This window comes from Trichosurus vulpecula, chromosome 9 (genome assembly GCF_011100635.1).
Source record: "Trichosurus vulpecula isolate mTriVul1 chromosome 9, mTriVul1.pri, whole genome shotgun sequence".
In the NCBI taxonomy this organism is placed as follows: Eukaryota; Metazoa; Chordata; class Mammalia; order Diprotodontia; family Phalangeridae; genus Trichosurus; species Trichosurus vulpecula.
In genome coordinates this window covers 19,930,602-19,945,973 of record NC_050581.1, presented here as the reverse complement: position 1 = coordinate 19,945,973, position 15,372 = coordinate 19,930,602, and the positions used below count along the sequence as shown (strand labels likewise).

Here is a 15,372-nt window from a genome sequence, read left to right as displayed (position 1 = left end):
CTTTTTTTTCCTTTACAGATCTGAATCAAAACACCCTCAAGAAATTAAAGATTGAGAATATACTTTTGTTAGTTTTTACTTGGACATATGTAGAAGAAAAATAAAAGTTAAGTTGTTTTTTCCTCACTGGCTACAAATTACTATCAAGTTATAAGCAGCATACTAGTTTTGATATTTTCCAAGTGGAACTATTAGGCAAATTTAGAGTCTGAAATCACCTTAAATATAATCTACTTTAACTTATTCATTTTATAGATGAGGAAATTGAGGACCAAGCCACAGTGCTATTTAATAAGAGTTTTCTATTTTAGATCAGTGGTCTTTCCCAATACTGCACAATCCATCTGTTGTAATGATTTCCAAATACTTTTGCTTGTCTGCCCTAAATAACATTCTACCATTACCACATTCCAAAGTAACTCCCTGAATACTGCTTTACTCCATTTCAAATTACTGAAGTTCATTTCCTCCCACATAACCTACTAACAAAGCAAACCCTATTTTACAAAATAAGTAATAAACTTGTAAATTTCATTACTCTAAGATGGGATTCTTACTATGGGGGGGGGGGCCATGAATCCTACTTAGAATGTTTTCACATGATTAAAACATAAGGGATTGGAAAAGAAGTCAACTATATTGAAATAGTTATCAAACTTGCTTTTTAAAAAGCAAAAGTTCATGGGCTACAGGTTAATGATCCCTAGTAAGGAGTAGCTGAAGTCAGATAAATGGAGAGCAGGTCTTAGAATTAGTCAGGAAGGAGCAGCTAAGTGGTGCAGTGAATAGAGCACTGGCCCTGGAGTCAAGAGGACTTGAGTTCAAAAATGGCCTCAAACACTTGACACTTACCATGTGACCCTGGGTAAGTCACTTAACCCCAACTGCCTTGCCAAAAAAAAAAAAAAAAAGGAAAAAAAAGAATTAGCATGACCAGGGTTAGTTTATTCTGACAAATATCTTTCCTTGTGTTACTGGTCACTTAACCTATCAATGTCATTCTCTACAACAATAACACCACAGGTTAGGGCTAAATGACGAGATGTTACTAGCAAGAAAAACAAACATGTTTAAGAGAGATCTGACTAAATGACTACTAAAAGATGTAAACATATAGTTTTTTTTTAAGGTTAGTGCAAGAATGCATAACTTTCCCATAGTACATCTCTTGGGATCATGTAATTACAGAAAATTAAGTTAGATAAACAGTGGGTCAGAGCTAGTATGGAAATGCCTTTATTTCCAGGTAAAGCCTTGGTTCTAGGCACAATCTTAAGAAGATAGAATTTCCAAACAAGCTGCTTTTGAGTTTTGTTTTCTAAAAAGGTAATGCTTATTCAAGAATATTCTTTCATAGTTTACGAAAGCAAGCAGAAAGCAACACTATAGCACTTCATCATGAGTTACTGCTTTCAGGAAAAAGCACAAAAAGAATTTAAAAAAAGACTTTATTACTACTACTAAATCATAAGATGAGAAACAACACTACTAGTACGCCACATAATGAGTAAAATGAGTAGAAAAAGAGCCCTTACTGATTTTATGGGACAATGATGCAGGTGTCCAGTGTTTAGAATAAAGCATCATTTTAATATATTGAATTTAATGAATTCAGGAGAACAAATGTGTGCCATTTGCCCTCTGCCCACTATCCAAGGGAGCAACCCTAGTAGACAATGGATCTTACCAACTGCCAGCTAACTCCACTTACAGGACACATAAGGCAGCCTATCTGGAATAACAAAGCACAATGGGGGAGCAGCAGGCAGCATTTACCAGGTGAGCCAATTCACTGGCACCATCAACTGCCTTCTCAGACCTAATGGAGACAGTAAGGACCTCGAACATTCTCACCAGCAAAGTTCCTAGCATTGTCAAATAGTTCGTTATTGGAAATGTATATGGCTTTATCTATGGAAAAAATACATTAAAGAAAACGCATTAGCACTTGCTTTCACACTGCACTGTAATAACCATGGAATTTTTCCACCTGTCTTTCAGATGAAACTTCCTGTATGTTATCATCTGTTGGAATGAGCTCCTTGACAGCTTTTCTATTATATCACAGGACTTTGCATCATGCTATGTACATAGTGTTTAATAAATGTTTTTTCATTCATTCTTTAAAGATTTCCAGTGTCACAAAAGCAGAACATCTTCTAAAGGAGTGTGAAGCCTAAGGATGTTTCTCCAGATTCTAATATAGCTCAAACCACGAAATGTTCAATATATTAAAAAGGGAATGCCAGTTAATTTCTGTCCACCATTTAAATTTAAGTTAATTTAATGTGTGGGTGTATATGCATATATATTCTTTTGTAAAAAAAAAGACATAATAAAACATGGTAATCAAAAAAGGGAAGCTATTTTAAAGCTCCTACAGATTATAAAGTTCAATTTTTATAACGTTCAGAACTCCTGGGAATAAGATTAATTTACTGTTTTGATCTGAATAAGTTTCCACTTCAGAGAGAAAGAAATGAGTTTCAAACTGCCCAATCTTTCAAAAAAATAGTAAAAGAAAAAAAACCCAAATGTAATAGGAAAAATGAAGTTTCAATGAGCAATGTAGCTAGCTTGGTGAGGAAGTGCAAAATAGCAAAAATATTCCATTTAGGGGGTAATATTTTTCTAAATTATAGAAACAGTTTGATATTTTACCCTGAACTCCAAATTCAGATGCATTTTTTTTTCTCCACCAAATCACTACTTAAAACTGTCTTTTGAAGTGCTTGAGAATAAATATTTTTCTACTTAAGATATCAAATAGTGTTCATTTGGATATTATATTTTCATAATGACAAAGAATTATAAATAATGATAAACATAAATACTATCATAATAACACACAAAAATATTTAAACCAAGTTAAGTAAGATTATAGCAGGTGTAGAGAAGATAAAGCATGAGGATATTTTGAGGAAACATCTTTGTGTAAAGCAAAGTAAGATACAATATCAAAAAGTTAGATGTAATAGCAGAATATAGTATGAATGATGTAACATAAAATGTCATAACCAGCATTTGGTAGTTTAGAATTACAAAAGGACCAACTGACTTTAATAGTATTAAAATTGTATTTTTTGGTTCCTCTTATCTTGTTTCAAGAATTTTTCTATTTCCAAAATTCTTCCCTTGAAGAAAAGCATATCTGGTTCTACTTTCATCTTTTAAACCTATTTTGTTATTAATATTTATGAAACATTGACCTTATTTCTTTTAAGCAATCCTGCGGAACCTAGGATTCCTTGGAGTCAGGACCCCTGCACTCAAGTAGTAGCTACTGAACCTTGCTCAAATTACTTAATCTCTCAGTGATTTGGGCAGCTAAGACTGTAAAAACACAAAACAAATGCCAAACTGCATTAGTAGATGGAATTATAGAACTGAAATGATTGGTCAAGACCAAAGAGAATACAGTAATAAAGTAAATAAAATGCTGGACTCATGAACCTACTCACCTTATGCATCCATATCCTTCCTTTCCGGATGATGTGTGTTAATCTATCAACACACACTCTATGAAGGGGAAGGTAGAAACTGAGTTCAGTTTGTGGAAGTATTATTGACAGCCCATATGTACTCCTATCCCCATTCCAGTTTCCATCAAATATTAATGAAACAATAATTACTCCTTTTTCAGACAACACAAAAAACTTCACATCTATGGCTCCACTTTCCGCATTCCGAAGGATTTCTCCATTTAGAGTATGGTTAGCAAGAAAAGTTATTTCTCCATCACTGAGAAGCAGTTGCTGTGTCTTGGGAGCCCAAATGTGCCTTACTCTAGGGCCAAGAATGTTGTCCCAGTATGCAAAAGTAGCTGCTAATAAGGGTGAATCACCATTTAAAGCGATCTCAGTTTTGGCAACAGCTGGAGATGGTGGTGGACACAGAGTAGACATGATTGCATCCTAATCGTCACATTATCACAATGTTCAGGTGACAATCTGGAAAAATTAAATTGAAAAAAAAAAGGTTGGTTGTTAAATTTGCCTCCTTTCAATCTTCAAATTAAAAATCCCCATAGTAACAGCTAATTTTGACTCAGCCTTCACATCGCTTTTTCGTTAATTAAAGCAAAGAGATTTTCAAGTGTGACTTCCATCTGGATACTGACAGAAAAACAGATTTAGGATAATATATGTCCTGAAATATATTCAATAAATATTTGTAGATAAAGTTAACAATAAATTCACTTTCACAAGACAAACTCAAATATCCAAACAGAATCAAAAACCAGAAAATAAGGAAAAAAGAGGCCTATCAATCTCATAGGAGTTACATACCTGGTCCCTTAAGAGCTAATTCAGAATCTGTTTACTCCTATTTTATAGAAATCTAGTATGCATGGTTACATAGTTTCCCCATGATCATAGAAGATTAAAAGCAGAAAATAGAAAAGCTGGGGTGGTATAAAGCAGGTATATGAAAGTAGCAAAACAAAACAAAACAAAAAAAAAGAGACTCGACAAAAATCAGGCAAAAGCATAAAAAAGCAAGTGATGAGGAGGGTAACTGTGCAAGATAAGGGCAAACACACTCTAACCTCACTTGACCTTAGGGATCACTTTCTTACAAAATAAGCTAATTGATACTCATAATAATCACACTGCATAAAATGTGTAAAAGGGACTTCAAAGATAACCTGGCCTAAGCCTCCTTTATTTTTGAGATTAGGCTTCTGAAACTGAAATAGAGTAAGTGAATTGCCTATGCTTACACTGTCAGTGGCAGTCTGGACCCAATTCTTCTGATTCAGGTGGTTTTGTTTTTAATTATTAAACCAAGCTCTCTTTCAGTATAGGAATAATGTTATGTGCATATTACAGGTATAGCTTGTTTTATTGTGATTTGCAGATACTGTGTTTTTTGCTTTATTTGTTTTTTCAAATTGAAATTTTGTGGCAACCTTGTGTCAAACAAGTCTATTGACGCCATTATTCCAACAGCATGTGCTCAAATTGTGTTTCTGTGACACATTTTGGCAATTCTCACAATATTTCAAACTTTTTCATTATCATTATATCTGTTACTTGTGATCCCTGGTCACTGATCTTTGATGTTATTACTGTAATTGTTTTGGGGCACCACAAACCGCCCCCATATAAGATGGAAAACTTAATTGTTGCACTTGTTTTGACTGCTCCTCAACTGGTCATTCCCTGGTCTTTCTCTCTCTTTGGACCTCCCTATTCCCTGAGATACAACCATACTGAAGAATATTACATAACCTTAGTTGATAATGCAGTGACAGGTTTTGAGAGGACTGATTCCAATTTTTAAATAAGTTTTATTGTGGGTAAAATGCTATAGAACAGCATCACATGCCACAGAGAATTGTTCATAAAAGGAAGAGTCAATTGGTGGGGCACACATCACTGTTATCTTATTTTAAGAAACTGCCATAGCCAACCCAATCTTCAGCAAGCCACTCTGATCAGTCAGCAGCCATCAACATGGAGGCAAGACCCTCTAGCAGAAAAAGATTATGACTCACTGAAGGCTCAGATGATGGCCAGCATTTTTAGCAATGAAATATTTTTTTAAAATAAGGCATGTACATTTTTTTTTAGTCATAATACCATTGCACACTTAACAGACTACAGCACAGTGTAAACATAACTTTTATATACACTGGGAAACCAAATAAATTCTCGTGACTTACTTTATTGAGATATTTGCTTTATTTGCATTATCTTCAATGAGAATAGATAACATAACTATACACTGTTTTCTACATTGGTTTGTGTTGTATTGTAAGATATTTGTATGTTTCTATTATTCTATCCCTTTCTTCCATAATTTTTCAAATAAGCTTGTATTCTAAACCGATTTTGCACTTAGTTACCAAATTGTTTTGTTTACTAAGAATGCTGTCTGACAGCTAAGGTGATCTGAAAATCCCTGTTACTTTACTCCAATTCCTGTTTTTCATTCATTAATCTTTTCTATTAGTTTTACCAAATTCCCGATTTCCAAAGTATATACTTTATCACACCTAGTTGGAGTTACTGTAAATAATGGCATTTATTTTGATCACTGATTACACATGTTCAGTTGTTTCTGAAATGAATACTACAACTGTAATCAGTCTTTCCCTGTCTGTGAAGATTAGTCATTTTCATTTTTTGTGATAATCAGTGTTTGTCATGTCTAGTACCTATTCAGAAACCTTTCCAATAAAATATTCATAATGTAAAGGCATGAGAGACTTCTCAGTAGTCTCTTAAGACTGACCTACTTCTTAATTTTGAAACATGTTTTCAACATGTTCCCTTGTATATTGAAGTCATCAATTATAAACTGTCTTCGTTCGGAGGATTTTGTCAAGTTCTTCGTGATTTCTCTGTTTCTCCATCCACCGTAATAGATAATGGCATATATCCTACAATTCTTCAGAGTAGTGTTTTTGCTTATCATCATAAAAAAGGTAAAATGAAACTCTTATGAAGTGTCCTATAAAATGTTCTATCATTCAAAAGATGTTTATTCGCCACCAACAGTGCTGTGGTCATAATACTGTGCTGGGAACCAAGGAAAATACAATTTAGATAAGATAAAAGCCATACTAAAGAAAAAAGATAAGATATCCCTATCAAAGCACATAGTAGGTGCTTAACAAATTGGTGCTGAGTTGAACTGAGTTGAAAAGTTAGAAAAGTAAGGGTCAAGTGAGGTCTGAAGTGATGATACTGCAGGGGGCAGGGGAAAAGGGAAAATTTCACAGAAATGGCACGGGAATTGGATCTTAGAGGACAAAGAGAAATTCAACAAGAGGGAAGAACTAATGGAAAAGCATAAGCAAAAGCAAGGACCCAGAAGAGCATGAGGTATTTTTGGAGATGGGAGGATAATTCAATTTATCTAGGATGATGTACAAAGAAACGTGATAAAGCTTGGAAAGATAAACTGATGCCATATTTTAGAGGGCTTCAAATACCACAATCTACGCTTTGCTTTGTAGGAAACAGAAAACCATTTAAGATTTTTAAAAAGAAACAACATATATGCATAAAAAATTATTCTGGCAGCAGTACTGGAAGTGTGTGCCGGTGGAAAGCCCAGTCATAAGGCTATTGCAAAAGTTTAGGTGAATGTTAATGAAGACACTAAGGTGATAACTTTGGGAAAACAGAAGAGACAGATGTGAGGAATTTTGTAGAAATGGAATCAATAGGACTTGGTAATTAATTAGATATAAAAAGTGAACAAGTGGGAGGTCAACAATGAAACCAGAGTTAAGAACATGGAAGATGGGGTGAATGAAAGAACCACAGAAAGAAAGAATAATGTCAAAAAGGAAAGCAGATTTAGTATGATAGTAAACTTAATTTGGCACATATTGAATTTGACATGCTAAGGGGACCATAATGACTTCACCGTTATCATCACTGACAAATAGCAGCTCCTGTTTAACACTTTCAGGTATGCAAAATACATTACACACATTATTTCATTCCATCTTCACATTATCTCTGAGAGATACTTGCTGAGGTCCAGAAATGACTTGCCCAGAGTCAAAGGGCCAGTCAGTATCAAGACCAACACTCTACAATACCATGTAGCCTCTCCATTCAGTTAGACGTATCCTAAAAATAAGCTGGAGATGAGATCTGGAGTTCAGAAGACAGATCATACATGTGAAGGTCAGTTAGCGGACAAAAATTGAAACTGCCAAAATAAAGAGCATAAAGAGAAGAGTGGCCCCAAAACAGACCCACATTAAGAGGTGAGGAAGACTCGTAAGATTGTTAGAGATGATCTAGTACAGCCTCCTAATTTTAAAGATAAGGAAATAGGAAATGTCAAATAACTTACCCAAGATCACAAAGGAAATAGAATAAAACTTCAATTCAATAAGCATTTATTAAGCACTATGTGCAAGGCACTATTAAAGATGCTACAGATATAAAGGGGAAAACAACTTTCTGCCCTCAAAAGATTATAATCTCTCTTCTGCTAGTTCAGTACTCTCTCCACTTGACCCTGCTGCCTCTTCATTCAGGACAGGAGGATCATTAATTTAGAGCAGATGACCTTAAAGGTCATCAAGCCCACCCTTTTCATTTTTCCAGATGAGGAAACTGAGACCCACTGCATAAGGTCACATGGGTCGTTAAGTAGCAGAGTGGGGATCCGAGTCAGCGTTCTTTCTAAGTGTGGCATCTCTGAAACCAAATGAAGACATGTAAAGAGACCAAGGAGAGCGAAGATGGAAAAAAGGCTGGTGGATTTGGCAATAAGGAGGTCGCTGGTAACCTTTGAGTGAGCAGTTTTAGTAGAATAGTGAGTGCAGAAGCTAGACTGTAATGGATGGAGGGCAGTAGATAATGAGGAAATAGAGATATTAGGTACACAGTAGTGGAAGGGAGGAAAAGGGGTAGGGTCGAAATAGTTTATAGGATTGTTTCTTCTTGCACTTAGGCACATACAAAGCCACTACCCACTTATATCCTATCTGTCTCCACAATATCTTCCTTCTTTCTAATTTCCTGCTGTGCATTCTCCCTCCCCTGCTGTAGGTCAGCAACTAATAAGTAACTTGCAGTTTTAGAGGGTTGCTGGAGCACTGAAATATTAAATGACTCGACCAATATCACGGTGTCTCGTCCTCAGTGCTACCATCCTTTAACTGAAAATGTTCTTTTTGAAACTGGACTGAAACACAAACTTGATTAAATTAAGGGAAAATATTTTCTACTTGTAAAATTAAATGATTAATAATAACACAATGCTAATCATGCACTACAATTAGTATAAAGAAAGGTAAAATTCATTTAAAATGTTTATCGCTGAAATCCTGTCAGGAGAAATGATCAGAGAAAATCAAGTCCTCCAAGGAAGGTGGCAAAAATTAATTTACAAACATATTGTTGTAGAGCAGGGTTGACTCAGGCTAGTCTGGTGGTTCAGGTTCCAAATTGGAATGAAATCAGAGTTAACAAAACAAAATTTACTTAGCCATACGCAGAAAGGATGTTTATCAAACACATACCACTGATTAAGTTGGGCAGAAAATCTTGGAGCATTCACATCAATGGAGAAGCTACTGGACTTAAGCCACTCTGGCCCAATTAAGTCTGAGGGTGGTTTCGCTATCTTTTGAGGAAAATCTAGTCTGACCTATGTGGGGTAGGTTTTAGTTCCCATATCCAGCAGGGGACTTAGTAGACACTTGTATCCTACATGGTATCTTCTTCTGTGATGAAAATCCACATTTGGAAATGTCTGAAAAGACCAATGTAATTACGACCTGAGATCTTTTTTCTTTCTTTTTTTTTAATTTAATTTTTTTCGTTTTTTTTTTTTTTTGTTTTGTTTTTGGCAGGGCAATTGGGGTTAAATGACTTGCCCAAGGTCACACAGCTAGTACATGTGTCAAGTGTGTGAGGCGGCTTTGAACTCAGGTCCTTCTGACTCCAGGGCTGTTGTTCTACTCACTGTGCCACCTAGCTGCCCCCTGAGACCTTTTTTCAACATAATATACCACTCATAGAGTTATTGGAGTATACTGTTGTGAGACTATCAGGTAATTTTTCATAGAGGTCTCAAGTATTCTGGTGTCCTAATATTATTATAAGAATTTATCCAATATGACTCACTTGGCCACTCTCAGGCACAGAATAATAAACATAAGAATTTCATACAGGCACATGGTATTTATGGAACAATTCTACAAAAACCAGAAGGAACAATTTTACAAGAACCAGAAGGGCGTTTTGTTCTGTAAAAAATAACTTGCTGTTTGATGCAAAGAAGTAGTGGGGTCCCATTTGGAGAATTTTTGGTCTTCTCAGCTGACACTATACTTGTACTGGCTTGTCTGGCCTCCTCTCCTTGGGAATAAGGCGGACGAAGGTGTTCAAGATCAACCAAGCTGCAACCATAACCAACAGAAGTTTCTTCCTTCCCCCCTTCTCCTGCCCCTTTGTCCTTCTGGAAACAGTTTGGCTCCTTGGGGACTTTTCAGAAGATCCTTCAAGTTTATTAGATCCCTGTTTTCCACCCCCAGTTCCCAATTTAGATTTCATCTTGAATGTTGGGAGTCACTGCAAACTGACAAATCTAGATGGTTCCTAAATTTGGGAGCTAGTCCCCCAAATCAAAAACTTTAAAACAAGAAACAAACAAAAAGAAACCTGTCCTGCCACATAGTGTGCTTTTTAGAAAAATAAATGATAAGCCATTTTTCCTAAATTACACCTGAAAAATATCCAGAGGCACCTAGGTGTTACAGTGGATAGACAGCTAGACTTGGAGTCAAAAACACCTGAGTTCAAATCCAGCCTCAGACACTTACTAGGTGTTTGACCCCGAACAAGTCCCTTAACTCCTCTCTGTCTCAGTTTCCCCATCTGCAAATGAGGATAAGAACTGTACCTGCTTTTCAGGGCTGTGAGTACAAAAAACGATAATATCTGTAAAGTACTTTGCAAACATTAAAACTGTATAAATACTACTATTAACTATTATAATTATACCTCCCTTATTTTACATGTAAGCAACCTGAGGGGAAAGAGGTTACTAAAGTCCCTCAAGTAGTTAAATCGTATTGCTGAGTCTAGAACCAGAAGACTTTTTATGCTGTTTCTCATCCAATATTTTAAACACCGACAATTTTGGTTGGTATCTTTGAACTTTTTCCAGTTTTTGATGTCTGTGGTTTATTGCTTCTAAAGCTTTTGCTTTTTAAGCCCTTTTTAAGGGCTACCTTATTTATTATGATTGGTACAACAGTCTCATTTAGTCTGCTGACTACTGCTAACTAAAATTCTGTAGTCACCTCACCGTTTAAAACTGCTTCAGTAAATACATGCAGCATTTTTTTTTGGACCCTGAGTGTCTACAGCCCCTAATGCTGACCAGCATATGGAGACTTATCTTTATCTATTATAGGTTCATTTGGTTAATGTCACTAATATAGTGTTTTAGCATGGAACACAATGTCATTTTTATGTTATATTTGGCCTGTCTCTTAAAGATGTGTTGCTCTTTTTTAGTTGGTTTTACTTGTCTAGAAAGTACATACGGCATAGGACTGCTCAAGTGGGCAAATCCAGTAACAATCTTCATTTCTTTAAAGCAGGTGAAATTTTCTACTAGTTTCACTAGTCTACATGACTTCACTGTATTTCAAGCTTTCTGACTTTTGCCGGCAGTGTGATATATCTCTTATGAAATTGTTTTCTAAGAAGTCTTAAATTACCATGTTAGTTACTATGCCTTTTTATGTATCTGTGTGAATCACATCCCAGCCATCCAATCTGGGCATCTTAGTATCCGTCCTGCAAAACATTAACACCCTGTCCCCTTTTTCCAATTCTTGTAGTGGGAAGAGTTATGAAATCACTAGCATTGTTTCAGGAAAGGGCCCTGGCATAGTCACTTAAGATCTGCTTCATATTCTAGGGACTTTCCAGACCCAAACTTCCTTCTTTGTGCAGTTTCACCCACATTAAACTGTAAGCTCCCACAGGCCAGAAACTGTCTCAATTTTGTATCTGTATTAGGGCTTAATACTCAGGTTAGCAACAACAGCTGCTTAAAAAAATGGGATTTTCATTCATCTCATTTAAGAGCTTTGATATGTGCATAAATCAAGTAGCTCCTAAATACTTGCCCGAGTCAGGTTTGAGTAAAGTTATATTCAAAGTGCCTGCTTAAGCATTCCATTGTTGGCCATTTTGTTCATATTGCTTTGTTGCTTCTACCACAATCATAGCTTCCTAAATATACCACACATCCCCGACTGTTAAATCCTCCAGTATCTTTTCACTTTTTTTAAGGGCCTATTTTGTGTGCAGTTTTGAAAAATATCTTGAACAGGATTCTATCAACTCTTGACACAAGACTTACTAGAATGCCAAAGTCTTATACTCATACCTTCCTAACAACGGACACTATTTCTGGAAGCACGAGAAGTGATTTGCTTTTTCGATAAACTATCCTAAACCTGGTTTTACCTGAAAAGGTTTTCTTCTACATGTGTTTAGCAAATTCACAATCGGTGCAATCTTTTAAAATCATTTTAATTGCTGGCTCGATGCTCCCACACACACTATTTCCTTTGCATAAATTAACTTTACAAAGTTTTACACAAGAGGCCAAAGGCTAACTAGATGTGGCCATCTCAATGAGCCCTTAAACACTGGGGTTCTTAGCATTTTCTATATGCTGGACCCCTCTTCGAAGTCTGGCAAAGCCTACATCTCAACAGAGTAATATTTTTAAAAAATTATGTGGTGAAGTAGATAAGAGTGCTAGACTTAGAGTCAGGAACAAGATTCAAATCTGACCTCAGACACTTACTGGCTGTGTGACCTCGACAAGATATTTAATCTGTTTGCCTCTGTTTGCTCATCTGCAACAGGGGGATAATAATAGCCCAGTGTTGTGAGCATAAAGAGAGATATTATTTGTAAGGCGCTTTGCAAACCTTAAAAGTGCTATAAAAACGCTGCTCATTAAAAAAAATTCATAGCTGAATGCTAAATTTCAATCAGCGATGTGACTTTCTTCCCATCCAAGTTTCCAAACTCCCTGAAATCTATCCACAGGGAGACCTGGCCAAGGGCCCTTGCAAACTGTAGATCAGTCACTCCTTGGAGCACTTTTAAGTCTTGCTCCCCTTCTCCTACAAGAGCAAACAGAAGCAAGCATTCAGACAACTGCGCTGCCCAGAGTTACAAAACATACCCCAACCTCGTCTTCCTACTCTCCTTACCTGTAAAAGACCTCCTCAGGAGGTGATGCCCTAAACAACTGCGGACCTGAAATGCAAACTCTCACCTTCGCCCGGGATTCGGGCTCACCACCTGTCCTGCCCGTCCCACGGAGGCCTTAGTTTTTGCCTTCGGGCCCCGACACTGGGGCGGGAGGTGGAGAGTGGGGGTGAGGGAGAGACAACTGCCCCGGAGGGCGGGAGCAGATGCTAAGAAAGCAGACGCAGGGGAAAGAGGTTACGGATTACCACAGTACTAGCTCTCGGCATCGCGTCCGCCATAGCCACGTTATCTCCCGGCCCCACACGGCGAAGGGGGCGGTGCAGAGGTGGCACGCCCCACTCCAGCACCGGGGGAAAGCTCCGAGTAGCAAAGGTGCTCCCCGCGGAGTCTCCGTCCCAGAATCCCCCGGGCCGAGGGCAAGGCCGGGGGCGGCAAAGGAACGAAACTGACCCGAACCTGCCAGGCCAAACAAGGTTCCCCCTACCCCGCCTAAGGCGGAAGAGCGGGTCCTCTAAGAACTGGGCACCTACTTTCTCACAGATAAAGCCCGAACGAAAAAAGAGACCGATGCCTGCGGGGAGCGGAGTCCCGGGCGTCACGGTGCTCCTCCCTCAAGTCGCAGGCCGCCCCCACCACTTTCTTCACTCACCCGCAGCTGCCGCAACAGCCTCCGGCTAACGACCGCAACCGCAGCCCCGCCCCTTTCCTGCAGGGCCCCGCCCCGGCCCCGCCCCCTCCCTCTTCTTTACCAACCTTCCTCAACTCGTCCAGCCTCGTGAGGCCCCAATTGGCCAAGCCTGGAAAGGTATCCGCCCGCCGCCCGCTCCCGGCTCCCATTCTCTACTTCTCGTCTGGTGTCTGTCAACAAGCTTTATTGACAAACGTTTGTTCTTCTCAAGCGAACACCTAACAAGCCCGGGAGAGTTTCCGGGCCGGCACCAGCCGAGAATGAAGGCGGTGTTCATCACTCACCTCCAAATTCTTTGCTGATTCCACCGGCAGAGAGAAGAGAAAGGGAAGGAGGGGAAAGAGAGCCTAAGGACGCCATCATGTGTCTAGGAGGGGAACCTATAGTCTACCCGCCTCCTGTTTTGGTGGGGTGTCTTGGGACACCCAGTAATCACGGAGTGGGAAGTGTGTGTGGGGAGTGGGGTGAGGGGAGGGGCTCCGAGATCCAATTACGGAAGTTGGAGCTGACTAGGGAGGAGGAGGCGGGGAGCTTGGCGTGTTACGTCACACGTCGTCTCGCTATGCTAGGTGGCGTAATCCGTGTCGTGATTGAAGAGTCCCTTCTGGTTAAGTTTTTGCTTTTCTTGGGCCAAGAAGACCTCGAATAGAGAAAACTAAGGGAAGTGAGGGGAGGACTTTCCCCAGATAGAGCCACGGTGTCCGTGTGATAGTTAATGAATGCAAGGTGGTTTAAACAATAACAACCACCACCCCTGAAGGGAGAGTTTTCTGGTGGAGAGATGCTATTTTTTGAACTAGTTGAACTGGATCTCTGAGGTTCTTTACAAGTCTGAGGTTCAGGAACTCCTTTCTTTAAATGCCCCTTTTGATCTTCTTAAAAGTATGACCCCACGTTAATCAGCCTTTTGAAAAGGCTAAGATACTAGTGGTGTGACTGGACGAGTCGCTTTGATTTCCTTGAGCCTCACTTTCCTCATCTGTGAATGGGATGGATAATTGTGAAGACTTCACAGGGTATGTCTAATGGAGTAGGAGAGGTTTGGGGATTTGGCTTTGTGATTTTGGAAGGTCAGGGCCTGGAACTGTGGGCATGCCCTTCCCCCTCTCTCTCAGATGTTAGAAGATAATGAACTTCCTGTGAGCTATTTGTTCTCTGCTCCAGGAAGGTCGCTCCTTCCCACCACCACCCCATTTCTTCTTCTCCTAGACTTTCAGATGCCACCCTGGCAGTTGAGTTCTGATAGGGAAAAACCTGAATGGACGGGATCAACCTTGGTCCTCTGTGTAGTTTTCTCGCCTAGACTGTAAGCCCACCTCCCAGCCAATGGTGAGAAGGGATAGAGGTGGGTGGGAATCTTTTCATTAAGAGTATAAATTAAGTTAGGTTCCCTTTTAGGTCGCCTCCTCCATTATGGAGGTGTGCCCAAATCTTGCAAGGTTTGTAAAATAATTTACTTTGTTTCTCCTAAGAATGTCTCTCCTATTATTTGAAAATCCTGCCTCAAACATCTGTAAAATGGAGATAATAATAGCACCTCCCTCAAAGTGTTGTGGTAAGGACCAAATGACATAAGGCAGGGGAAGTACTTAGTTTTCTCCAAAGCACAGCCCAAAGGCTACTTCCTTCAGGAGGCTTTCTTGATTCCTCTCAGCTGCTACTACCATCCCCCTTGCCTTTTGCTCAAACTAACTTGTATTTCGTAGATTTTTACTTGGTATTTTGCCATCCCCCAACCCCTAACAGGATGTGAGCCCCTTCTAGGCAGAGATTGCTTCATTTTTGTCTCTTATCTTTAGTGCTTGGCCCATAGTAGGTGCTTAATAAATGCTTGTTGATGAATTGATTTGTAAAACTTTTAAAGCAGTACCTAAATGAGCTGTTTTTCAAACCATTGGGTCTTGGGACACAGGTCTCTAAAGGAGACTTTACCCGCTTTTGAGAAGGGGAAAGAGG

General features: G+C 38.8%; 1 protein-coding gene across 6 annotated transcripts in view; it reads right to left on the bottom strand.

The window, feature by feature from the left end:
* C9orf72 (C9orf72-SMCR8 complex subunit) overlaps positions 1-13,958 on the bottom strand; it is a 40,022-nt gene extending 26,064 nt beyond the window's left edge. Inside the window, exons 1-2 of one of the 6 annotated variants that reach the window (XM_036738629.1) lie at positions 13,701-13,958; positions 3,462-3,950 (exon numbers count right to left, since the gene is read on the bottom strand). In XM_036738629.1, the coding sequence (XP_036594524.1) occupies positions 3,462-3,905 (444 nt within the window). In that variant the 5' untranslated portion in view covers positions 3,906-3,950; positions 13,701-13,958. Of the gene's footprint in view, positions 1-3,461; positions 3,951-12,727; positions 13,110-13,258; positions 13,463-13,700 lie in introns of those variants that run through there. The other 5 variants (XM_036738626.1, XM_036738627.1, XM_036738631.1 and 2 more) reach the window with 5 other exon arrangements.
* Positions 13,959-15,372: the final 1,414 nt, after the last annotated feature.